Source organism: Pezoporus occidentalis, unplaced genomic scaffold (genome assembly GCF_034315485.1).
Source record: "Pezoporus occidentalis ecotype Australia unplaced genomic scaffold, CSIRO_AGI_Poc_V1 ctg88, whole genome shotgun sequence".
In the NCBI taxonomy this organism is placed as follows: domain Eukaryota; kingdom Metazoa; phylum Chordata; class Aves; order Psittaciformes; family Psittacidae; genus Pezoporus; species Pezoporus occidentalis.
The window spans coordinates 2340649-2368335 of NW_026916242.1; the positions used below are offsets into that span (position 1 = coordinate 2340649).

General features: G+C 39.0%; 1 protein-coding gene across 12 annotated transcripts in view; it reads right to left on the reverse strand.

Moving 5' to 3' along the window:
- Positions 1–6619: 6619 nt before the first annotated feature.
- B3GALT1 (beta-1,3-galactosyltransferase 1) overlaps positions 6620–27687 on the reverse strand; it is a 204657-nt gene continuing 183589 nt past the window's right edge. For 10 of the 12 annotated variants that reach the window (XM_062604695.1, XM_062604693.1, XM_062604694.1 and 7 more), the window contains 2 exons: positions 8435–8473; positions 6620–7863 (listed from right to left, as the gene is read on the reverse strand). In XM_062604695.1, the coding sequence (XP_062460679.1) occupies positions 6651–7631 (981 nt within the window). In that variant the 5' untranslated portion in view covers positions 7632–7863; positions 8435–8473 and the 3' untranslated portion in view covers positions 6620–6650. Of the gene's footprint in view, positions 7864–8434; positions 8474–23849; positions 23921–27687 lie in introns of all 12 variants that reach the window. The other 2 variants (XM_062604687.1, XM_062604698.1) reach the window with 2 other exon arrangements.

Here is a 27687-nt window from a genome sequence, read left to right on the forward strand (position 1 = left end):
AGGTTAGAGACTAGAGTTGCAAGGGGTCTACACACAGAGTGTATTGACAGGTCTAATGAATGGAGGAGAGGAACTACAGGGACACAAGTGAGTCCTGAGGCCAACTTGAAAAGACCATCTATACTTGTCTCATTATGAAGGGGGAAGAACATTATCCTAAGAATTAGGCTGTTGGTATTCTTCCAGATGAATGAAGTTTAGGAAAGGCATCATCATACCACTACTTTTTTTCCTAACGCAATGACTGGCAAAATAAAATCTGTGTAGGGAATGAAAAGGGAGTGATTGCAAGAAGTAGGTATGGCTCTAGGGTACTCTTGCTTTTGCCAGTGGCATGTATTTGTTAGTGTTCCCAAACAGACTTTTTAGGAGCAGTGAACTGGCAGAGAGCCAGATAAATATATAACTCACTACAGAACCTTCTTCTCTTGAGAGTTAATGTTATATGTGTGTTCTCATTGAACAGGTTACAAACTTGTAGGTCTCTCTTCTACTTTGTCTTCATAAGGAGTGGGCTTAATGGGTAATTGGAAAAATTGCTACTTGCTTTGTCTTCCTGCTTGCGTTTGATAAGAGGTGAAGTTTCTGGTGAGTGAAGTATTGCCTGGAATACAGTGTTCTTCCCCAGACACCTTGATGATATCCCAGTTGATTTCATTTTGAGTAAACATAAGGCCCACGTTGGACACAGAAAATTAAATTCAGCCCTTTGTAAACAGATATAAACCCCATTGGAAATGGCGGCCAGGGGGAGGTTGACAGGCTTGAGAGGAGGGCCTATGCAAATCATGTGAAGTTCACCAAGGCCAAGTGCATGGTCCTACACATGTGTTGGAGCAATCATAAGCACAACTACAGGCTAGGCAGAGAATGGATTGCGAAGCCCTGAGGAGGCACTGGCCAGACAAGAAGCTCAACATACCTGATAATGTTGCTTGCAGCCCAAAAAGGCAAATGTATCCTGGGCCACATCAAAAGAAGTGCAACTAGCAGGTTGAGGGAGGTGTTTCTCCCCCTCTGCTCACTCTGGAGTATAGTATTCCAACTGGAATGCTGTATTCAGCTCTGGAGCCCCCAACACAAGAAGGATTTGGGCCTGTTTGAAAGAGTGCAGAGGAGAGCCTCAAAGATGCTTGGAGGACTGGAGCACCTCTCCTATGGAGACAGGCTGAGAGAGTTGGGCTTGTTCAGCCTGGAAAAGAGAAGGCTCCGGGGACACCTTGTAACAGCCTTCCACTACCTAAAGAGGCCTACAAGAAACCTGGAGAGGGATTTTTTTGCAAGAGCGTGTAGTAACAGGACAAGGGCGAATGGCTTTAAACTGAAAGAGTAGATTTAGATTAAACATTAGGAAGAAGTTCTCCACTATAAGGGTGGTGAGATACTGGGGCAAGTTGCCCAGAGAAGTTGTGGATGCTCTATCCCTGGAAGTATTCAAGGCCAAGCTGGATGGGGCTTTGAGCAACCTAGTCTAGTGAAAGATGTTCCTGCCCATGGCAGGTGGGTTGGAACTAGATAGTTAAACTTGTCTTTTTAACCTAAACCATTCTGTGATTCTATGAACTGATGGGGCTTGTGACTTCAGTCAAATTTGATTTGCCTCACACAGCTCAATCCAAATGCAGTACACCAGGTAATGGAGACCAGTGTTTTACTTTATTTGCCTTGAATATGTATGAAGGTAAAATCTTCATACATATTCAAGATGTATGAAGATGTATAATGGATAACTGTTGAAACTTCTTGAAATAGAACATTCTTTTTGAGGAGGAATTTTAATGAAGTTGAATAAATAAAAGAATTTAGAATGTTTCAGAATGTTTTATCCCTTTCTGCTCTTTCTACACTTTGGCACAACTTTTCTAAGATGTTCAAATAAATGTCTTATGATAAGGAGGAACTGATGCATGATCTGTGCATGATGCACTTTGAGCCCTATGGCTGGTGTATCACAACGGATGAGTTCAGCTGGTTGTGGCTTACATCACTTACATGGCTGCTATCTTTATTGCCAAAAGAGAATGGCTGTTGTGCTAAATGATTTTGTACTTTGGGCCTGCTAGTACTTCCCAAATGCTACTGTAGGGAGCTCTCTGTTTTTCCCCTTTTACTGCTATACTAAGGTACCCAAGAGGTCTGCTTTCACTTTGAGGAAAGAGGTCATGCTAGAAAATAAGTCAGAGAAAGGCACTCCTAAAGGAAAAGGGATGTAGGGATTGGAATTATTCTTGATTTAGCTGCAGAACTGGTAGGTGTTACTCAGCACACCTCAAGTTTGGGATACTTGCCTCCCCCAGATAAAAGTTACATTACAAGGCAATGGCACATAATTCTGCACAGCTTGGCATGTACCACTGCCTTTGCAGAATAAATGCTCAAGGATAAATCTCACATGACAAATTGCCTTTTGCTCTCCTTAGCTCTTTCAGGTGAGGCAGAGTTATAATGTCGAGTCAGCTAACACTCAGACCTAGCAGAAAAATGGATCTTCTTTACCTGCGTTAGGCATGTCATCAGGGATGATACTTGAGACAACTCTATTACAGGTGCAGCTGAATCAATAAGGCATATTCTTTTTTCTTTTGTTTTTTTTTTTTTTAATTTTTCCTCCAGATAACTCCTCTTCTTCCACTTCCTAATTCCCACTTTTAACAAGAGAAAAGTAGGTAGTATTTTGTACAATGTTTCCTGTCATACCGATCACCTTTTGTGGCATGTTGCTGCTTGAATAGCCCAACTTCACTGGTTTTAAGTTGGGATTTTTTATTTGTTTTTCTGTTGGTTTGTTTTTTTTTTTTACATACTCTTTTCACTTAGGGCAGTGCAAATTTCTTTGGAAATCTATGACAATCAATTAAGTAAATGAGAAAATAGAATGCTTGTAATTAAGATAATCAAGCTACACAAAATCCGTCCTACTAGTGCTAATATCTGTATATCTCCAAGCTGTATATTAATTAAACACCATGTTAAGTGTTGCAATTAGACTCAGGCTGCCACGGTGAAAATGACAGAAAAAAGAAAGTGATTGGAGGGGTTTTTAGTGTATGTGAAACTCTTAGTTGTTTTAAAGCATCTCTTTATGATTTGTAAGGTTGCTGCATTTTTTCCAACTATTTTTTACAGATCTGCTTTTGCAGCACCATACTCTCCCTTATGAAAACTGACCCTATTCCCTGGCATTGTGTTTTCAGATAATACCCTTTGCATTTCTAGAAAGAAGTGAAGAAGAAAACTTACAGGACACCTTCAGTTTTTAATTTTTGTTCTTAATTTTTTTTTTTATTTGACATTGATACAAAAAAATAGTATCTCGATTAACAGCTTTGCTGGCAATCCCACAAAACTGTAAATAATACTTTAAAAGAATGCACTCCTACAGACACTATAGATAAAACAATATATACAATTTAGACAAATAAATACATAAGTACAGCCATATATAATGTTACACGTAATGTTTGGTTACTGTTGACAAGCTTTTCTAGTTTATTACACTCTTCATTTACAAATTGCCATTGCCATCTACATTATAAAGACAAAAAAAAATCCCAATAAAGACTCAAAATTGACACTTAACATTATTATTAGGAAAGATGGAAAATGAACCTTGAGACTTCTGTTTAAATACTCTCAGGCTTTTAGAAAAAAATGCGTTTGGGAAAAAGTCCTCCTAAAAGAGAGGAGTTTCCCCCCTAGCTTCTTCAACCAATGTGCTTTGTCCATGTACGTTCTGGAATCAAAATGTGATTATAATCACACTTCTGAAGTGACTAGAAGCCAGCATGTTTTAACCTAGTTGTCATTTGTCCCATGCCCAGTGAAACAAAATGACCTTTAAGTGACATGAATATTTCTTTGATTAAAGGTAGCCTAATGCAAACACTTGTTTGTGAACAGTACCCCATGTGACACAAATACCACTGAGTGTAAGGGTAGCAAGCTTCCCCTATGTGTAGACAGACATATTGCTCCCTTTCTAGGTTGCAATATTGCAATTTCTGAGCAAAGAGAAAATAATAAATTTGTTCAGTGTAACAAATTAGTGAAGTCTAGTATCAGAAAATTAACAGATGTAGAAAATTAGGCTTTTGTTGTGTTCTTTTAAATTCACTTGTCAATAAAAGAAAAAAAAACTTGTACATTCAAAAGTTAGGGCACACATGCTTAAGGCTCTTGAAACACTGGACAAATATAATGCCTATCCCAGCTCCATGCATAACAGAATATTACATAGCAAGCAGACTTTACACGTATATACAGCTGAATACAGAGGAAAATGCCTTAGAACTATGTACATCAGTTTCAAGATGAACATTTACATTTCTGAAGATCTATCTATTTATAAATGGCAGGAGATACATTTTTTTTTTTTCAGATACTGTTTTCAAAGGCTACCTACCAATCATTAATGCAGTCTACTTGTACTAGGAGAAATTCAAGGCTGCCTACCATGCCTCTTAAGCCCTGAGGTATTTGGATTGGGAGCCCTGCTGTCTTCCAAAGCCACAAGCATGAGCAGAAGTAAGGCCATCAAATCCATTTGGTTGTGGATTCAGAAACCCCAAATTACTGCACTGTGCAGAGGGATAGCAGAAGTGATTGCACCCTTTGGGTTGGAGTTATTACAAAGTGTGTTCCTGGTAGGATGACATCCATGCTGTCTGATCTACCTGATGGCTAGGGATGAGTTCCACCCTTGTTTCCCTTTCTAAACAAGCATATTCTAGGGCTTGGGTAAGAAAAGCTGAACTTCACCCAATTTGTGTATGTGTTATATTCATCTATGCAATTAGTTGGACCTTGTTTAGCTAGAGTTCTGAGTTTATAGGGAGCAAGAGCAATTTTAACAAGGACTAGGTCAACTAGGGAAGGATAAATCTTAATTATACTGCAAGAGAGTCAATATATAAAAATACTGATCTTCATTTATGAAGGGTGCACAAGCTGCTGTTGATTAGCAGGAACTCCTGGGCTGTCTGTTGTGTAGCTTCACCTTTAGATCTGAAGTACATTTGTTTGAAAAGCTGCTTGTGGCTTGAAGGCCAGGTACAGTTTACCTTACTTACAAGTAGTTCCTTTCAAAATGATGGTGCTGCATCAATGAATAAGACTAACAATTTATCATGAAACTGCAAACATTTTGGGGTAGCATTTTCATTCCCTTTTTACTGTTGTAAAGAGCTATGTACACTTATGACAAATTTAAATTCTTTAAATTCTTAGTTAATTTCTGACAACTTTATAGACATCCTGAACAACATACAGACTTAACAGTTTTTCATATATTACACATAATGTCAGCTGAAACGAATGAGACTTGTGTGTGTGCTATGGACAGTTTGAATAACCTGCAGCTAGTAATATATTTGGTGATTTTGTATAAGTGTAATTTGTTTAGGAATTCTTCAATCCAAGTTATTTGTTGAGAAATGTAATATTTTAACTCTTTGTTAGAAGGTGCTGAATAGAGGTGTCTTGAATTTATCAAAAAATTCTCCTTGAAATAATTTTCATGACATTTCATTAACATTAATATTCAAAAGACATAAGCACATTACGAAACTTGAACAAAATTTTGTGTATTTAATTTCTGTTGTATGCTCTGGGGAATCTCTTGAGATCCTACTTTTCTACACCATTAAAAATGTGGGAGAATCTCATTCATGTAGCAAGAAGCAGAGCTTACTCTCAAAAAGCTGCTTTTGTGTTACTTTTTGTCAGTAAATAGTGCACTGAACAATGTTGAAGAAATCTGCTGCTTATTGATGCTTGTCAATATATATTGCTTATGCAAGACAATGGAGAGATCCACTCATACTAATGAAAAACATTGCCTTGCTATGAAATTAAAAGTTGAAAGACATTCATACTTTTCTCATGTATGTTCTCAGGTAGTTTTCCATACATCTCCCCCGTCTTATTTAATCTACAGATTCTACTTTATTTTAAAATGGTAATATATCTTTTAGAGTTCCTTTAGGCAGCAGAAAGAAATGGGCTATCTTCTGAAATAATTTAAAGGAATATCACTTGGTCGATAAATATATACTTCAGTGTGTGGATTTTTTTTTTAAGGTTTATGAGACTTTGATGTTTTTACCTGTCTAAATTCTGCTATTATACCATCAGAAAGCTGCTTGGGAATTGCATACATTGTACTATAAAATATACATGTCAGTACAGGTGTATAAGGTCAGTGCAAATGTATACTGCTCAATTTATTAACAAACTTCTAAATACATATGGGTGTAGGGTGTTAAAAGAGGAATGAAAGTACGTTTCTAAGTCTTCATTTCTTAGGGTCTGAGTCTTATCTCAGAGGCTGGGGCATGAACTGTTAAGCAGCTTGTAACAGTTTATTACTGTCCTTTTACATACAGATGCAGGAGCTGATATGTGTGATAGAGGATAATATACAAAATCTGAGATTTGACTCTAGATCCTTTCAGTTGGTGTGATGTCCTGATGAAAAGAGCCTGAAGTCTGTAAATCAGTAGTCAAAACGAGAATGAAAAATCAGTCATTAAAAATCCTCTCGCAGTATCCCACAGTTTAACCTGTAAATCAGCAGACCACTTTGTCAAAAAATAACCAGACTAACCCAAAATTTCTTTAAAAAAAAAGAAGTATTTACATCTGTAAAAATCTTAGCATCTAAGATGTTTCTTGCTGGACATGTCATTCCAAATTCTGTGCATTTCTTCTGGTGTTATCTGGTGCACTGTGATCACCCTGCGGTACCTGCACAAGCTGTAGGCCATTTTCCAGTGATTGAAGCCACTGTTTTGGAAAGGGTGAATGCCCAGCTTCCGAAGACAGAGTCCGACGTACACATCTTCAAGGTGAAGAAGTCTGGTATGAAGGGAGGTTTTGTAAATCAGTTCTGCTACATCAGCTGAAAAAATGTAGCCTGTACCTGAACAGAAGGGTGGGTAATTGCTGTCAGGATACAAATCTCTCGGCATGTACCACTTACTGCGAACATCTCTTATTGGCCCTCCATTTATAACGTAACCAGTGAAGTACCTTCTCCTTGGCTTGGTGTTAGGTTTGAGCAGCTTATAAATAAGATTATCCATATTTACAAAAATATCACTGTCTGTCTTCATAACGTACTTTGCTTTTGAACAAAACGTTGCTACCCACCTCATTCCCATCAATGTTTTCAGAGTGAGGTTATGATAAGAGTCAATAAAATCCTCCACAATAATGTCATGAAAAATTTGGCTTTCTTGCTCTACCATTTGATTTAACACTGGGTCTGTGTTTTTTCCAAGAAGAAATAGTGTGGCAATTTTGATTCCTTTAAAGTTGTTTTCATCTCCCCACGTTTCTCGAATGGCTTGCCTTGCATCAAACTCCTTGTGAGTTGTGCTGATAAGAATGACCAAGAAAGGGATGCTCTTCTCACATTTGTTGGGTTCATTGATAAGAAACTCAAAGGAATGCGGATTTATAGGTCGAGTTCTTATGTTGCCAAAGGAAACATTTTTTCTGGCTATGGTTATGCTACTGAGTTGTCTGTGGCCAGTGTAGGAAGAAGTAGGGCGAGTTATACTTAAGTACCAGAGAGCACTTGCCCAACAAACTACTGTCAAGACGTATAAGCATGAGACCTTTGAAGCCATTGTTCCTCTAGCTCCTCTATTCCTCCATGCAACAAATAAATAGCCTTCGTACCAGGAGTGCACCTGTGTCCCAGGAAGGCAGCATATTATTAATGAAACTTGAAAGTTCGATATAGGAAAGTAACTCTGTAAGCATTCATGGATCTCAAATAGGAGCTATTAACTGTGGTGATACTCAGCTTTTCTTCTTTTACTAGCAGGGGCTTCCATTTCTTGGAATTTTCTGTTATTTCTGAAAAATATGAAGAAAAATTTTCCATTGTTGGATCATAAAAGCCAATGGCAAGAAAAATGGGTTTAAATATGATTGAACATTAATAAGCTAAATTTCTTAATGCACTCCTTGGATATCCTGTTTTTAATTTCATGAGTTACCACAGTGTGAGATAGTGCAACTAGAATATAGCAGTACAACATGAAGTCATCCTTTTATGATTGATAATTTCTCATAGATTATAAAAGAAGTTTAGCATGCATGGTATGTTGGCTATTTAGGTAATTTTAAAAGTATATGAAATAATTTTCTGGTTCCTAGCATTTTCTTGCTTACTAGCATTTTTTCTGGACAATCTTTTAAAATATGCCATGGAACACTTAAAAATTATTTAAAAAATGAAAAATCATGTACTTCAATTTAGGATTAATAGCATTAGTTGCAAATATACATATGGATGCCTACAAATTTCTTTTGGTCTAAATGTTAATGCCAGTCCTACTAACAAGGAGCACAGTTTGGTGTGCTTGGTAAAGAATTGAACTTGGTAAAGATGCAGGAGAGAGAGAGATAACGTATGTTGTCTTACCCATGTAAAGATCAGGGCCGGAGTAGACTTCATAAAAGTCTAGAAATAAATGAATGTATTTCAGTTATTCTCGATGGCTTCCTTCTCCTCTCCCCCCAGACCAGTCTTTACATTTCATGAGCAAACATCATTGGTATACCACATAAGACAAATCATGATGGCAGCCTATTAACAGTATCATTTCACTGGCCAGCATGCAGAGCACTTGCCTACCTGCCTGGGGTTCTTGTATCCCTGCTGCTGCACCAGCCTTGCCTCCAGCACTAAGGAGCTTTGAGGCTTCCCCGGATCTGGGGAATATGCCAGCCCTGAAGCTTCCTTTGCTCTTAGCATGTTTCCTGGGAACCATTTCTGTTTATCATTGTTTCATGGAAATGAGACAAGCTGCATTAAGCCTGCTGGATCAGTGCTGAGTCCTCCAAGGCACACCAGTAGCTGGAGGGTGCCTGTAGGCTCTGCATTCTTTGGTTTTGCTATTGTATTGTTTCGATGCTAAAGGATAGTAGATGCATGCAACAGATGAGCTTTACACAATAGTCTTTGAAATACTTAGTAATTACCTTGGAGAGAACAAAATATATATGGATTCAGCTGAAAAGGAGAAGATCTGTCTTAGGAATGTCTTTTCTGTTTCCTCACTGCTTCGACAAGTTGCTTGGATTACTTCAAAATGCCTTTTAAGGAGCCTGTTGCTCCCACGTGTTGGATATGTATGATCTCCCTTTCTCCAAAACTGAGTGAGAGGGTGGCCCTATGGCAGGGTCTCCTGCCAGGTGACCTAGGGTTTGTGCAGACACAGGCCTATCAGAGTTACAGTGCTGTTATCCTATACCACTATTTCACGCTGAGATGTGAAAACAGCAGAGACACAATCTGAATGTTTGCTTAATATGTGCAGACTATATTCTTCTTACAGATTTATAGGTAGTACTGCCCTGCTAGTCTTCATTATGGACACTTTTAATTATTTAATGACCAGAACCTACATACCCCTTTCTCCTTCCATGAAATAGGATAATGTGAATTTGTGGCCTGTTACAGAGCTTCATCAATTTCAATCAGTTTTTCCCTAATACTGAGGCAGTTTAATGAGGTAGAGGTTGAATATGATGTCCTTCACTATTTGTCACAAGATTTGGGGTTTCTGGTCCACTCCTAACGGGTAGTAGCAGTATATTTAAGTGAAGCCTTTAATTGCCCCATAGGGCTGCAAAATACAGTGATCTTGGCACATACACATACATCCTTCTAACTAAATACAGTTGTGATAAATATATACACAAATGCCTACTGTAACGTCTGGAGAGGAGATCTGTCCTGATGTATCAGCCCACTAGGGTCACTGAGACACAGTTGTGAGAAAGGCAAAACACTTCCCTGATCTGGTAGGTTGGTTTTCTTTCTGGCTTAGCTGTGAATTCTCTGATAACTGCCCCAGCAGAAACCCCAGCAGAAAAAAGAGTAAACGTGAAATGTCATAATGTATCAAAAACATAGAAGTGTAAGGTCTAGAAGACTGTGTTAAGAAAGAAATACAGAAGTGGAGATATAGAGCGAGGGCTACCTGGGTAACTGTATTTAATGGACTCCAGCATTAAGGCTCACAAATACCTCTAATATTCTGCATATGATGAATTATTTTAGGGAGCTATATTGTGTTCTCTAATCATGTCTCTTATGCATAATTTCTTTAATAAAGGCATGTGAATTAGTTACCATCAATACTGAATAGCTGAGTGAGAAGAAAATTGTAACCAGTGCTTCTTACAAACCACAAAATTACAGAAAACAACTTTTCAGTCCAGCAATGTCTCTGTACAGCAATAATTGGCTGTGATGTCCAATCTTGTGTACTCTGAAAGGATTAGAGGCCACAAAACTCTTAGACTATTTTGAAGAAAGATTCCAAGCTACTGTAGAGAATTTTTTGCTCAGTTATGAAATCTACAGATAACTGTCCAAGATGAATATTTCTTATATCGACCCTTGGATTGCTATCTCTTGAAACAAGTGTATCTTTTTTTTGTGGTAATCTTGGAGTGCAGGTGAAGTGGTTAAGATTGAACTAGCTGTAATTTTCCTGATGAGTGAAGTTTTAGATTTAATTATTTTTCAGGAAGATTGAGGTGAAAACCAAGAAGACAGCTTTCTGCTTTCCTGTGATGGCTCTCTCAGCTATTCCTACTCAGCTGTGAGGTTAAAATGTGAAGATTAAAGTTCACCGTCCTGCTTTACCGGATCTTTTTTCTATATATGGGCAACACATTTGGAAGAAAATAGCACAAACAAAATTGGCAAATAGTGCAAACATAACAAAATTTGCTGAGCAGTTTTGGTCTGCTGTTTTAGCTGAGATTATTGACACCTTCAGGGCTAATTTCTCTCTCTTTGTAGGTTCCCAGAGGGGGTTAGATAAGTAGCTGTGTCAGGTGGTTTTGGGGCTGTTTTTGGCCATAGGGCAAATGCTCCTACAAATTATTTCTGGTAACGCTCATTGTTCCTGCATAGAAATTCCAATAATGTTTAGCTTGCACAAGCAAGAAAATAGATTGATTAGGCAGGAAAACATGAACTAAGTAGTAAAATACCTATTTTGTGGTGATTTCGCAGTCAAGAATTGAAGAGGTTGCCAAATTCTGTTATTAAAGATTATGCTAATTCATCAAAGACCTAAACAAGTGCCTAACCTGGGCTTTCCTGGAATTACTCCTGTGTTGATGGTTGCAGAATTATTCATAGTGTAAAGTCTGTGACAGCAAACCTTTTCCTTGTCATGTGTTGCGATCCGAAATTAAATACTGCAGCCATGCACTATGCAGGACTTCTCTATCAAGGATGTGAATTACAGGGAATGAAATCAGAGTGTAAAAATTAATGTGCTTGGATTAGTGTGTTAAAACTTTGTTAGTTTCTCACTTGGAAAAGAGGAGGAATAAAGTCTATGAACTAAGGCCACTACTTTCATCTAAATAACAAACGAAAATTCTTCAATGTCCACATGTTATTGTGGATCCTTTAGCAGTTTGCTCAGAAGTTCTTCAGAACATTTTTAACCTACTCAATAGTATATATGTCTAAAGCTGCCTTAAATATTAAAATGGGTAGCAAATTCACTAATACACTGTATTTCTAGTCCCTGATACTGGATTCAGTATATTTTGTAGTTTTGCCATGATGGTCTTGAATTTGGTGTTGAAATTTGAAGACCCTCTAGCAGCTGGATATGGGTTGTCACAGGGAAGCAGAAAGCTTTTATCAGCTTTGTCTTTTGTCAGTTGGGATTGGGTGCATCATATTTGGGGATATTGGCACAGGCAAAGGAAAGTGTCACCTCCTTTCCTTTGTTCTCTGGGTGAAAGAAAGCTTTTTATCAGGGCATCAGCAATATTAAGCTCTTGGATCCTTGTTTTAAAAAGCTTTTTAATTCAATCTGTCTCTTTCCCAACCTGGCTGTCATACTGTAAGTAATAAAAGGCTTAAACTTTGCTAGAGTAGATGATTGTAAAAAGCAAATGTTTAGCATCACGCTTCCATATTGTGCATCAAAGTCATGCAGTTAATTGTACTATTCACAGCTTGTGCTGTGTGAGCCAGAGAAGCCACCCTGTTGGAGTACAGAAAGCAGCACTCTGTAACTTCTGTGAGTAATTAACCTGATGGAGACTGTATTTGCAGCAAACTTTTTACAAGCTGACTGCACATCAAGAATAATCCTCCAGATAATGAACACATTTCAGAATCTTGCTAACTGTTCATGGGCAATTTTAAAGCAGACGTCAAATGAGTTCAGCAACAGTTACTCGCCAACTGCAGTATTTTGCCAATATTTTGGAACACTGCTGTCTCTGCTGAAATGTTGTTGATATTTCTCTTTCAAGAAAGCCCATCCTAAGTGCAGTTGCACTAATGTAATTAGATCATGGTGGACGCACATGATAGAAACCACAGCTATTGAAGCCTGACCACAGTTGTAACCCATACCATGTCGCTATCTACTCCTGAGGCATAACGTAGGTGCTGAGTGGAGGCAGTCAGGATGCTAAGCCTGTGATGACCCTGTGTGAGAAACCGAGGGAGGCTGCAGCAGCTTACCCTGACACCCAGGAGCCTGTTAGGCAGAGCCCAACTGAGTTAAATTAACACTGTTCCTCTCTGCCAAAATGTACCTATTCCTTTCCCTGAATAAAAGAGGGAATGCAGCTGCTAAATTATTTACTCAATGTGGCAAACTCTTCTCATTTTCCCCAAAGAGAGATTTTTGTGAGAGTTTTGTATGATCATGGCTTTCATCTGTATACAGACCAAGACACTGAAATGTCTTCCACGTTTATGAAGTCCTTAAATTACCAACAGAAAAGTCTGTGATTATTACTGAATCTTGTTGAGAAGAAAATTATCCTGAACATTAAGAACACATCTATAACGAAATCTGTGGATGCTGTTATGTTCTTGGCTGTATGTTTTCATAGTAATTTCTTGAGGAAATTCTGGACAGATGGCAGAGGTGATTTAACAGGAGATTGCAAACTCCTCTCTGGCAACTTCATTTGAAGGTTTCTTAAATATTCTGAATACTTCTGCTGTGCCTGTGTGTAATGGGCCTGAAATTAAATCAGTGCTGCAAAGGAAGACCTTACTCTCTAGGATATATGTGGAGAGGGACTGTAGCACATGTGGGAGCCACAGTCTTGGGTTGAGGGGAGAAAAGTACAAGCATTCATTTCAGGTCTGTGTTTTTTAGAAAAATCAGTTCCACTTTGAGGCATCCCAGTTGCCCTATGTTAAAAGAGGCCTGCCTCCCATGCCTACCTTCAAAGGCAACAGGGGCAAATATTTTCTGAAAATCAGGCTGTATTTTAAGATATGCTGTTTGTGCATAGAGAATCATTCCTTGTTCACAGAAGTGGTGGGCTTTACCCTAGGCAGTAACTGAATGTGAAAGCAAGTATTTGAACAAGTGATTCTTTCAAACTAACAGTTCTATTTTCATGAATGCTGATTTGCAGACGGTTTATGCTGTATTTCATCGCTGAATTGAACAATAGATCTCTGGAAATAAATTTGGGACTTATACATTATTTTTCAATATTTGCTGCCTGCTCTTAATGTGAACAAAAGCTAAGGATGACTATGCATTAGGGAATTTTATGAAAAGCTTCTAAGTCTTACATAGGTAAAATGCAGGTTTTAAATCTTCCAGTAAATGTGCCCATGCTTCTGAAACTTCTTTAGCCTTTACTGAGCTACTGCAGAGTCTAAGAGTTAAAAGCTCAACATCTGCAAGTGCAGAAAAGAAAGCAAGTCTGCATATGAGGGACTTTTTTTGTATATTCCACCTTATATTTTTTCAATTAGTATATCTCTATATAACCAGGATTTTCTGTTCTTCAGGTGCTGAGTCACCCTACATAAACCAGTTACACTTTGTTTTCATTGCTTTTTTTCCTCATGCTTCAGAATGAATTATTGCAAATTAAAGTTTTCACCATGACTAAGCTGCAAAGTACAATTTTCAATTGCAGAAGATCAAAAAAATGTAAGAAGTATCTAGGAATAATCTGATCAATGCAAATGTCAGATTTACCATGGCTGATGGGAGTGGGCTAACTTACTGTTTAGGAAATGTGAGCTTGGCATGAAAGACCATTCATTGGCTGGCAAGGTATGAAGGTGGGATCTCAGTGTTGGTTTGAGCAGCTTTTCTCTCTGGCTTCGTTTGTACATCTGGAGCTTTGTAGCTATAAATTTGCATCCAAGTTTTGCACCTCAGGAAGTATTTTCTATGCAGAAAAGATTTCCCTGCTTTCTCTGAGCAGAGACCTCAGAGCTGCTAGGTTGGCCACACACAGCTCAGGCGGGTTTTTTCTTACACACAGAGCACTCCTCAGGGAGTTGGGTGATAACAACTGGCCTTAGTATGACTGGGGAGTAGCTGCCTTCTATCGTGGTTACCAACAGCCTGGTCTGTACTAGATGTGGCTACATGGGGCTGCTTCATCTGCATTTTCTTCCTGGGAAAGCTGACTCTGAATAAAACTGGCTCTGGAGAACCCCCTCTGCTGGTGGTGGAGGGCAAAGTGATGATAGATCAAGACTCAAGCTTGTCCAAACTGGATGCTGCACCTGTCTGGGTTTGGGTATTTCATAAAAGCAAAGTATTCACAGTTGGTTTGCAAGCCAGAAAAAGAAAGTACAATTTCATAAAATCTGGCATTCGTGGGAAATTGAAATGTTGGGTTTTTATTTATTTATTTATTTATTTATTTATTTAAAGTCCCTTTTGGCATCTCTCAGCATTACATTTTCAGTAGCCCTCTTAATGTTTTGGTCATTTGTTTGAAAACAAGGCTCTTGGTCAAAGCGTGTGAAACCTAGTCCTTCTCCAAAGTCTCCCAACAGTGGTATCACTCAGCTGACTCCATGCGGAAGGAGATGACAGACCAGGCTCTGAGGACTGTCTTTATGATGGATGGCTTTATAAGAGTTAGCAAACTGGCTATGCTTAGTCAGATATTAATCTAGAATAGTTAATAACTAGATTTTACTCAACTCAAAATAATATCAGAACGTGGGATGTGCCAATCAGCAGTTCCATCTTGCTATAGTGCTGATTGCAAGTGATTTACCCAGAGCCCCTGCATGCTGCTGTTAATGGGAGTTTTGCTGCGGAGTTTTGTAGCAGCCATTTTAAGCAACATGCTTTGCTCTAACTAAAGGGGAGGGAAAGGCGATGAAGAACATAAAATGAAAGAGCAGAATCATTTTAAGCAGAAATCTTTTCCTTTTTCTTTTTTTTCCTTTTAAAGTTGCCCAGGAGTTGCCAAGTGTCAGATCCATGCATTTTTTTTCCCCATGAATGTTTTTCAGAAACAATTTTAAAATAGGCTTTGTGATGTCATGTTGTGATAGGTCATTTGTGATTACATCAGTCACGTCCTGTTACAGCACTAATGCCTAAGTTGCATCACAGTATGGTTATAAACTGATGCAAATAACAGATTTCACTTTGGGTTGCCATAGACACAATCATTATTTTCTTTAGCTATTGTGCTGTGCTTTGTTGTGAAATATCACAGCAAGGTTCTTTAGCTCATGTCACCTCCAAACTCATTACAATATTTTTCATCTAATGAAAGTATAAGACAAAAAAAAGAGGGTTTGAGTACCAAAAAAAAAAAACAAAAAACCAGAAAAATCGGGGGGGGGGGGGGGGAGGGGGGAACCTTTACAACTGCTTTAACAAAATCTTTATTACTCATGAAACAATTTTACTTAACTACTGGAGTCAGTTGGTTAAACTTCCTTCCAGAAATAGTGTTTGAAATCAAATACACTGCTGTTCCTGCCTTACCCTTCTTAAACTTCCCTATTTCGTTACCTTTGTATTCAGAGCGATGCCTGTGAAACAGCGGTCTGGGTTATGACATCAAGAATAAATGACAGTGGCTTTGATTATATAGATGCCTACCCTAGCAGCACTGCCATTGTCAATTAATCTTTGTCACAGAAAGGAGGGGTAACAATTATTTGAAGACTGGAACACCTGAAATCACACTTCCAATGTCTGTGGTGATGCTAGCACACTGAACTGGATAATGAATCTACTTCCCATAATTCACATGCTACCAGGGCATTGGAGGAAAAGTACAAACAATTGAAACTTTTGGATTTACTGGGAAAAGTTCTAAAATCCAGCTTGCCCATTAAGGTGTCAGTCATGACACTTGGGAAACTTTGCCTCTAACCTCATTAAAACTTGGGGCACTTGAGGCTGGAAACATTAATTATTGCTATGTATAAATACATTTTTAAACCTCAGAGCATAGCTCTTATTGACAGACAGTTACTGGAGGGATTCTTCCATATCTCAAGCATAGCTGTGTGATATCTATACTTATTGTTATATATCTTTTACCAGTGAATGATGGAGATATTTTTTTTAAGGCTGAAAAATAGCTAGAATTCATGTTATTTTCCTATTTTTTTTTCCACAGCAATGAGCCTACAGATTTTTGTAAATGTTAGGTGACCATGACATAGCATAGCTCCAACTTTTTGTGCTTTGGAAAAAGTATAAGATGTTATCAGATTTCCAACGAAATTGTTGGATGCTGTGACTATGGATACATGGGCATTTATTTTTTCTTTTTCCTTGAAATATTCGCCATGTTGGAGACATCCTGGAGCCTGCAGGTTGCAGTTCAGGTTTTTTTGGTGCTTGCATTACAGTAATTAATGTGAAGCTAATTTTGTGAGGCATTTGTCACCATGAGCTATTTATAAGTTAGGCTTCAGGTTTCTAATTCCCTTTGTGAAGTACTTGTGATACATTTAACACAAGCTCTTACTTTCAAAATTGCACCTATCTTTCACAGAACTGAAACATAACAAAACCTCCCAACCAAACAACTGTCTTCAACTTGGAAAATATGGCTTAGATTTCAGCCAGTGGACTTGTTCTCAAATACGTGAAAAGCATTTCCTAGACATAGACATACACTTTTTTCCTTTTGGTGATGGGTTAGCTGTGATTGAGATTCCCCAGTTTACAGGAACTTCCCTGGGCATGGTTTTCTGATAGCATCGCCTTAAATCTGGCAGAGACAAATACCTGCAGCTCCAAGATGGGCAGGTGGTAGCTGCCTGCAGCTGGCTGTGCCCCCTCCCCTCCAGCTGCAGCACTGAATGCCTGTAGTACCAGCTGGGCTTTCCAGCTAAGCTACTTTGCTGAGAAGGGATAGTCCTCATGGAAAAGTGGGATTAACCTCCTCTTTGCATTGAAAGAATCTGGAATGACATTTTGTCATCTTGTCTGTTTGTCTTAAATACATGAAGTGGTGCTTTCCTGCTAATGAGCTGGTGTAATTATCTGCTGGTGAGCATGCTCACAGGCCCACTAACCTCAGCCCAGCTTAGTGCAGCTGAGGGCCAGCACTTCTGGTTGCTAGCTATATATAATTGCCTTCACAATAAAGACATGTTTCTTTTCACTTAGTCATTACTAAATGGTAGATGGGGTTTTGTTTGAACGTAAATGAAAACCTACTTTCACTGGGGATTGAACAAGAAAAATTTCAGCTGCAAAGAGGGCATTTTCTGCAGAGCTATTAACATTTGAGAACAAGGTAGTGTCAGGCTCTTTCAGCTAGCACATATGGAACATTTCACAGACATGACCCCTAACAATTTGTCAGCATTTCGTTTTCTGAAGCTTGTGGTTGAAAGGACCATTGCACACCATTACACTTACACATTCATAGAACATACACTCAAACATATCTCTTGTGGCAAGGATTTAAAAATGAGCTAACGGTCACTGGAGGTTTTTGGATGAATCAAATAAAAGAGTGCTCGTTGCAGTAAATTGGTAAATATATATACTTGTGAATCCCCAGGAGTAAATTTGTCCTCATTCTTCTACTGTGTTTCAAAAGTGCAGCAAATTGTATCCTCAGCTGAGACACAAGTTTGAAAAAATATTGTTTGGGTTTGTAAATGGGTTGCTGCCTCCTTAGCTAAACTGTAAACCCATTCTGGGTTATCAGCTATGCCCACTTAGTTCAACCTCTTTCCCAAAAGAATGTTTCTTTATTTTTCCACTTTATACCCTTTATAAAAATTGTGACCATTGTCTGTGAATCTCAGTGAAAGAAACCTGGTTGTCTCTGGAGAAAGCAGCCAGTTAACAGCTTTTCCATTTATGCTCAGATCAGAGTTTAACTTGAGCTGTGTGAGAGTTGTAGGCAAAAATTGAGGGAGTTTTCTCACAAACTGGTATTGATGAACAGTTTGTGAGAAATTTTTGGTTAATAACTCTTATCTCCCAGCTGGGCAGAATATGGCTGATAATCTTGGGTATCTAATAAAGCTGCAGGATGAACTGCCTTCTGGTAAAGAGTAAATCTGAATTCCTGCTTCAACTGACTACGTCATTAGAGATGTCCTTCATGTGTGCTTTCAAAGTTTTCTCTAGGGGGCATAAATTTCAAATCCTGAAGAACTGTGTGAGCAGTCAGGAATACTAACTCTGATTTCTTATATCTTTTGCCTGTGAACCTTCCTAATTAGTGGTATTTGCAGTGACTGGTAACTAGGAAAAGAGTTAAGCAAGCTTCTTCCTAATGTGCAGACGTGTGTTTGTCTTTACTTAAACATGACAGTGCCCATTTCTGTGAGCTCGTTATGCTACCAGCACATTTTGTTTTCTCTTTTTTTTCTATTGTGACTAGGGAAGCGTAACCATTGCAACTGCAACTTCTCAGAATAATTGGAAACTCTCCAGTTGGCTTCTCCACCTGTAATTGTGTTTCTCCTAGTGGGTTGATGTAGGTGTAAATGTAGACTCATTCTCTGTATTGAAGGATGTCTCAAAACATAGGTGTATGTCAAGGATGGCCTGAAGCATACTCCAAGTTGAAAACCAGGGAAAACAGTCTTTCTCCTCATCCTAGCTTGTCTTTTACTGAGTCTCCACTGTGGCATGGGTAAAGCATGCGATTATAGCGCCATTCCAGATTATGCAGTGACTTGCACGCAGTGTAGAATAATCACTGCTTTCTTAGCTCTGCTTTGGTGCATTGTCCCATTAGCATCATTGACACTGAGGGTGGCTGTCTGCCTTGATTCTGATGCAGCTCAACAGATAAAATTCTCTTTTTATCCCCCACTTTTCTTTGGGACGTGTTGGCTCCTGCTTGGATAGGAATATAATGTGCTACTGATAGAAACCAGCTTTGTGAAGCAATAAACAGTAAATATGTTCTGTCACTGGGCCCAAGGGGAATCATACAATCATACCTTAGTTACCCATGTATTCAAGGCCAAGCCTTAAGGAGAAAAAGGGTACATGAATATACAGTGTAAAAATATAGATTGCTTCTCTTAGCTTTCCATTTGTGGACCTTCAAGAATTTTATAAGCACAAGTTCAGTGAGCAGCTATATAACCCAAGGAGGCAGGTAATACAGTAATAAAATCTGCCAAGCGAGTTAAGGGTCCAAATCTTGATACATACCTCAGGGCTGTAAGAATTAAACAGAGTGGTTTCACAGAGAGACATTCTTCTGGGAGATTCTTTTTCTTCTTATATAAGATCAAACCCCCCTTTTGATCATTTTCCAAACTTTGGAGATGCTTACTCTTTGAGTAGAATCAGAGGAGAGTACTATATAAGTAACATGAACTCAGACCTTCTCTGGAGAAGGTGTTTGGCTCATAGCATAGCTGGAAACAACAAGGAACATCCTGAGCATGTTTAAACTGTGCAGGTCTCCCTCAACATCCTAAACCTTATCTTGCTTTCGGTGGTCTCCTTTCAGCACTATTTTAATCAGAGAGATCTCTTGAACAAAAGAGAGTTTGAAAGCACCCTGCAATATGTGGTTCCATTTATTTCCCAGCTGTTCTGATATCAAAGGCAGGACAAAGCAAAAATGATAAGAAACACTGTAAAGGGGCTGCCAGGCCAACTGTTGTGGGATTGCATGGGCCATGGGAGGAACTGCTTTGCTGTGTGACTGAACACTTGATGTGGAGTCCATAAGATGACACAGCAGTGTCTCTTCTGGCACCTTCCATCTAGCGAGGAACAAGGTGTGCTCTGACTCACTCTCCTCAAATGGAAAAAGCCAGGAAACATGAAAGTTGATGCAAACATCAGTAATGCTTTTTCCTGCTGCTTGGGAGAAAATAATTGATTTCCTGGCACTCTCGTGCAAAGCAGGGAAGATCTGCTGGAGAGGCAGGGGGTGTCTGGCTAAACTCTGCCAGGTACAAAAAAGATGACAGGCAATCCTGCTTGGGGTGTGCAGAGCAAAGCCTCCCCATACTGTATGGTGAGGGGAAGACAAACAACCTAAATCCACATTTCAAATTATTCTCTAAAAGCCTTTCTTGGTAATGATGCAATGAAGACTAATGCCCCAGAGCAAGAATTTTAAAGAGTTTCTTGATCATTTCTTTTGGCTGTGTGCATATATAACATAACTAGGAACTGCCCCAGTACTTTTAAAGAGAACTTTAGTGTTTTATTTCTTACTGCAAGAAAAGCTCTCTCCTTCTCTCTTTCTTTGAACAAATTAATTTGTATAGCTCAGAGTGCATGTACTTTGCGAAGATGTTGCCATCTGCCATTTCTTTTCCTCTCCAAGCTGTGATCTTAGACACATATTTCAGGGAAAACAAAGCCAAGTGGTTAAGTTTATTTTCCCTTTGTGTGAACAACAATGGGAATAATTCCCATTGCAGAGCCAGGCATTAAGGCTGCCTGAAACGCCAACTGCAAATCACCTTTTCAGTGAGGCATTAATTCATTCTGTGAAAAATACGCACAAACTGGGTAAAAGAGCTCCATTTCAATTACTCCCCCTGTCCACTGGCTGGATCAATTTAACTCCAAATAGCAAGTTTTGGGGATGATTTATGTAAAATTATTTTCTTATTTTTCCTGAACTTTATTCCTGGTCATCTTTTTTCCCTCTCACCCCCTTGTTAGCCATTCCTCCTGCAGAACATGGGGGAGTGGTGGAGGGTGGTGCTGGGCACATGGCAGGGCCAAGGTTGCTTGTCCTCAGGTCAGCCCAGGCTGCCAGGAGGCAGCACTTCACCTCCACCTGGGACATGGTCCTCCCAGCAGTCAGAAACCCCTTAGTGGCTGAGGGGGATTTAACAGTCCCTGCCTGCAGGCCACGGGAGCAAAAGGAAGAGAAAAGGGAATGCTTTGCCCCTCAGCTGTTTGTGCCTTGTCTTTGAAGACGATCTTCAGGAGCTAAGAAATACTACATGAGAACAAGATGGGAACCATTGCTTTGCATCTGTACCTGGGAAATTAGAGCTACAGCATGTGTGTGTAAGCTGCCACTGCCATAAAAATATCCATGCATTTGTTAATACTTTTAGTCAGATCAGTTCCTAAATCAGATTTGCCTCATGGTTGTGCAAAAGCCTGGATCAGCACAGCTAAGGGGTATGATAAGCCTAAAGCCAGATGGGCCAAAATGGGGCAGACCTGTTTTCATGGTCACACTCCTGCCTTAGATGGAATTATAGAATTGTCAGGGTTGGAAAGGACCTTAAGATCATCTAGTTCCAACTCCCCTGCTATGCGCAGGGACACCTCACACTAAACCATGTCACCCAAATGTCACCAGATCATCAGAAAGCTGAGGGTTCCCCTTGTTCCTCCAGAGTTTTCTTATACAAGGATGAGACCAAGCAAATGGTCTTCCTCTTGTATTGGTTGCAAACAAGTAATAAACCAAAAAGCCTTTGCCTGCCTATTAAATATTTAGTTTTAAATTTCAGTGATGACTGAAATGTCTTGGAAGTCAATTCGAGCACTTTTTGAGTATTGAAAAAATTACTCTCCCTTTTGCCCATTTTTTTTATTTGTTTTCACAGTACCTAATGATTCTTTGTATCCTTTGACTCTCCTGAGATCACTTTGAACTTAAACTGGAAATCTAATTGGATTTTAACTGGAAACGTGTATATAGCAGCTTTAAAGGGCATGAACAGTATAGTGTTTGAGAATGTGCTGCTATTTGAAAGATTGACGTGATTTTCTGATTTTGATGTAAAATGAAAACATAGTAAGGGGCTGTCACAAGCCTCTGAATCAGCCAGATTCTTTTTAGGATCTGAAGACAGCTCTTGGCTTAGGTAGGCTATTCTCCCACACATGCCTTTGCCAAAACAGAGTATGTGTCAGGGTTTTTTTTTTGCTGTTGTTTTTTTCTCCAGATGGTGTAACAAGAGTTAGACTGCTCATTGCTTGCCAGGGGTTGTATAATATTGTGGCAAAGTGCAATCCCAAGCTGCAGTTTTGAAGGTAGCATATCAATCACTTACTCATCAGGTTCCTACACTTCTTGTGTGTAGGGTCAGACCTCTGTCATCAGGCCAATCCTATTAACAGGTTTCATCCAAATGTTTTGAGAGTGATGAATTTTGGTATGTTTTCACTGCAAATGTTGGTTAAAGTGTCCACCATTAGGATGGAAAGGGTCAGTATGCAGCTCATCTTTTCTTCTGTACCTCAAACCTAAGTTGCTGAATCCCTCAGGTCAGCTAAAATTAATAATGCTTTGGGTTTGCCTGTGATTTTTCTCTATATTACATCTAAAGTAAAACGGAGAAGTATTTGCTGTCACAACTGATTTTCTTCCATGGTTGTGATTAAGTCATTCATTAGCTTTTGAAACACACTTTGAGTTTGGGATTTCCCAGGGAACTTTAAAAAATAACATTTTGCATCTAAATGAAGTTATAAATAGAGATAAAAATGAGAACAGTTTTCCAGCTAAAGAGTGTGTAGTTTTTCACCAGACTGATATTTGAGTCTTCTTCCTGTTGACACTCATCTTCAAAATAAACCTGATATGAATTGCACTTTTGTAAGATGGCAGAACGATCCACCTTCTGGCTCTTGGGTGTTTGAGAGTGATTAAACACATCTAGGAAGAAAACTACCCCTGAAAGTGGCATGTGCACACAGTTTAGTCACTGTATTCTACAGAGAGTTTTAGAGACAAAAACACTTGGTGAAAGTCAATCATCTCTGTCATCTTTCAGCTTTAACTTCTTTATTTGTGATAAACACTTTTTGTTACAGGGACTGTGTTCATTCAATCTTACAACAATCCCAAATAGTCAAAGTGGTGGTGACTTAAAACTACTGCGCTGACATTTATAATAAAAATAATACGTTGATACACTGCCTTTTTAGTAAACTACTACAAATAATCTTTGCCATGTAGCAGAAGAGAGCAGGATATTCAGTATTACATAATATTTTGTAAGTACTTCAGAGTGACAGCCTGTATAAAAAACACATGTAAGAAGATTGTTTTGCCATGAGCTATAAAACACAGCAAAAAACCTCCAAAAAACAAGAGCTGTTTTCAGGAGTGATCTGACAAACTAGATAAGAGTAGAGTTGCTAACTTAGGCTGTCTGGAAGGAGTGTAGATGAGATTTTCAGTGCCTTAGTGATATGACAACAGCCAAAATCTACAAACATTCTTTAGGTACCCTATACACTCTATTAGGACCGCCAAAAGGATTTCCTGCCTCAAGCAATACCAGATTATTATACTGGCTGGCAGGAAACTGTAAATTATAGCTATATCTGGCTCTATGGAAGAAAAGCTATCAGATGGTATCGGACATGAAAAATGGTTTCTGAGTTGCCTTGGTCAAGTAACTAAAAGTTTAGGCATATCATCTTTTAATTTGAGGAATGATGAAACCAGCAGTGACAAGAACGGAACTGCAAGTTTCTTAAGGTAGATAGATTGAATTGAGGGGTAGGTCGTTTGTCAGCGACACCGGTAGATAAAATGGAAGACAAAAAAGTTTGCTTTGTATCACAAAGCTAGAGATTTCAGCACAAGATTATGTATTCTAAGGCACCTACCCCTCTCTGTGTACACCTCTAGAGACACCAAAGAGGGTCTTAAATTTCAACATGCTCCAACATCTCAAGTTCTGGAGGGAGAGAGAGGCTGCAGAGAGTTGTCTTTATACAGCTGACATCTGCAGCCTCAAATGCTATCCACAAATTAGGTTCCTATCAAATAACAGTGCCTCTAGGCATCTGCTGTTTAAAAACTGCCCTTCAGAGAGAATGGGCAATCTTCTGTAGGATAGGTTATGCATTTTACAGTCCTCATAAGAAAACAGTCTCAAAAACAATTAAATCATCTCTGCTGGCTCATCTCCTTTAAGTCTCTGAAAGCCTGCTGAGAAAAGCGAAGTTACTTTTGCAGTATTTTTAGACCTTGTTTAGCTGTAACTTTACCTGATACATGCAGAAAAAGAATATAGCAGGGCATTTCAATTCTGCCTTTCGTCTCCATTTGGCAGTTGATCTTTAGTGCCTGCATAGTCTATTAAACTCATTTTGCTATAGCTTTACTACTGACATTTTAGATTAAATGCCAGAGAATGAAAGCAATTTTTTTTTTAAGGACTATGACTTTTTGTTTTAATACAACTCTGCCAGGACCGCAAGGCTGTAGTAGCTTGCTGTAGAGTGTTATTTTAATCCTTTCTTCCTACCTAGGAAAAATACTTCTTATTAGTACAGCTACTATCCCTTTGTTGCAAGGTTTATACAAAATTCAGCACTGTTAATACAATTTAACTTAATAACAGCTGTGAATGCTTGGCACTATCTTGTTCCTGTTTGCAGTGCTCGCTTATTTCCTCTCATCCGATAAGCTACAAAGCAGGATAACTCCTTTATGAAAGCAGTGGTGATTCTTGGTGCTACAACACTACAGTAAAGGATTTTTTCGGTGCTAAACCAATACTTTGCATATGGTATTCTCACCCACCCAATACTCATTTAGCCTGGAAAAGATGGAAGCTGGAGACCTGGGGTGCTTTGGAGGCTGGCTTGAAAGCACCTCCCAGCAGTGGTGGCGGGCACAAAACCCTTGTGCGGGGAGCTCTGCTTTAGAGCCAGTGTCTAGCAGTTTTACCTCTCATGTTGACATCCCTGCAGATCTGCGTTAAGGCCTGGGAACCTAGTTTTGTAATTTTCTACCAGAAATCCAGGAGTGTCCACAGAAAGCTCATACTGACTTTTGTACACCTATTAGCAAACTAGAGAGGTACCACACAGTTCCCTGTTTTTCAGTATTGTTAGCTGTCAAAATTGTAAACCACTGTAAAATCTATTTTTAACTCCCCATAAACAGAATAGTTTGATATAGTGCATCTGAGAATTGCTTTTAGGTACTTAGTATTTTCTCTGAAATCATGATCGTAAAGGATAGAGCTAAAGTAATTTACAGATATTACAGATTTAGTGAAGATTTCAGAATGATTTGCATGCATAGTGTTAGTCTAACACTAATTTCGAGCTCAATTCATGTAGATGAAAAGATTTTCATCAAAACCATTCTGGAGAAGACAAGAATCACTCAAGTTTCTATTTAAAACTGCTGCTGTCTGATCAGATGCTTCTACAGATTTAACGAAACAAAGTGTTTACTGAAAACAGTTTCTTTCTATCATTATCTTCAGCACTATAGCTTTTCTAATTGGACTTGAGCAATTCTTATTCTAGAATAAACTATGCCTTTTACCTGCTGTGTAATAGACCACTTCAGCTTGCACTGCTTTACAGAACGTGTCTCTGTGTTTGTCTGACTAAAAATATTGGAGAACAACATAAATGCCACTATTTGCTTCAGGTGTGTCATTGCAATTCATAGAATCATAGAATGGTTTGGGTTGGAAGGGACCTCAAAGCTCATCTAGTTCCAACCCCCAGCCATGGGCAGGATCAGCTTCTACTACAGCAGGCTGTTCAAGGCGCCATCCAACCCAGCCTTGAACACTTCCAAGGACGGGCATCCAGAACTTTTCTGGGCAACCTGTTCCCAATGTCTCATAACCCTTTAATGAAGAATTTCCTTTTATCTAACTACCCTCTTCCAACTTGAAGCCATTCCCCTTTGTCCTATCATTACATGCTCTTGTAAAAAGTCCTTCTGTTTCTTCTAGGCCCCCCTAAGGTATGTAAAGGCTGCAATAAAGTCTCCCCAGAGCTTTCTCTTCTCGAGGCTGAACAAGCCCAACTCTCTCAGCCTGTCTTCACCTGGAGAGGTACTTCAGCCCTCTGATCATCTCTGTGGCCCTTCCCTGGGCTACATCCTTCTTGTGTTGGGCGCCCAAAGCTGAACACAGTATGCCAGGTTCTTTCCTCCCTGTTTTTTTCTTACTGTAACTTGTCCATTACTTCCCAACTGGTCATGTAAAACTGTTATGGATCGGCATCTTTAAAGCTCCCTATGAATGGCAATGTGCCTGATCTCAATAGTGGATAAGGTATTTAAATGATTGAAGCAGCTGTAGCACAATAATTGTTCTAATATTTCAGAAGTCAATAAGGATTTCAACTAGTACATGTTCAGGTTAGCATGAATGTGAACACAGATAGCTTTATATTTTGGTATGCTTCAAAATATAAAATATTCCAGTTCTGTGTCTCACTTTTAGAAGTGGTAAGGCATATATACATGCAAGTTAAACTTTCTCAGTGTTTTTTCATGGTCTGAGAGAATCCTGAGCTTTCAAGGACAATGAGTGGTAGAAGAGTTGCTCAGGAGGTGTTTATATTAACTGTGATTGTATGCAGCCTAATAACACATTTTCTGCTCTCCTGCTTGATGGAAACTTTTCTTGATGTCCACTGGATATTAAGCAATTTAAAGACTTGATGAGCAAGAACAAGGTGATTGCAGAAGTACTCTAAGCCAGCTAAAACTGAACATGCAGCTCATTTTGCTGTTCTGCCTTTTATCTAAATGGAGCATTTAATTATAGGCATAACATTTGGGAGGAGTTCTTTGATTTACAGTGGATGCCTGATAATGTTATCTGGAGTTATCTTCTTTTGCCCTGAACAGATGTATCTTTTACTGAATGTTCTAGGAAAGATTTTGCCTGAGGGTTTGCCTGAACAATGCAGTTGTTTGTATCCCAGTTCATAAGACAAGACCTTCCTGGAGCAAACCTAGCCCAGCTATCTATAGCTGAAGTCAGCTAGAAGGACCCACAACTTCCACGCAGCTTGGAGTGCAGTGCTTTTCAGTGGCTGAGAAAAGCTGTTTTAGCAAGATTGTGGCTCTTTACAGTGGCTCCTTACAGACTATGGCATTTACACAATCAGTGTTGTCAGAGGTTACTTGAGGAGAGATTCTTCCTTTCTGCTGCTCATAGTTCTCTCTGCTCCAAGATCATGTGCACATATGGATATAGTTTCCAGTTGCAGTTTTGACATTTAAATTTATAAACGAGTCTCAAGCTGCTTCTTGTTGCTGCCATCTCTGTTTCTTCTCTACTGGGATGGGTCTTGTGATGTTTGTAAGCTTTTTGTTGCTTAGTCTTTTATTGAAGGGCACCCAAAATAGTATTAAATAGTTCTGAAATTACTCCACAGTATGTTTCTAGTATGTTTTCAGGCCTGTTATTATATTTGTTTTTTTTTTTCCTCAGGTATTTTGAACAGAGTGTAGATTGGTATGTTAGATATAGTTCTAAGAAAGAGAGCTCTACTCTGATCCCTGTGACGCCTCGTGGAAGGCTAGCTAACTACTGAACATCTGCAGCTTCCAGGGGTGTATAGCAGTGTCTGATCAGCAGCAACTGCATGGCCATAGACTCCAAAGAAGAGAAACCCAGCATGTCTTCTGAGGAAAGGCTAATTGACCGAGGTCATTTGAAAGTCCTGTTGATGCCTG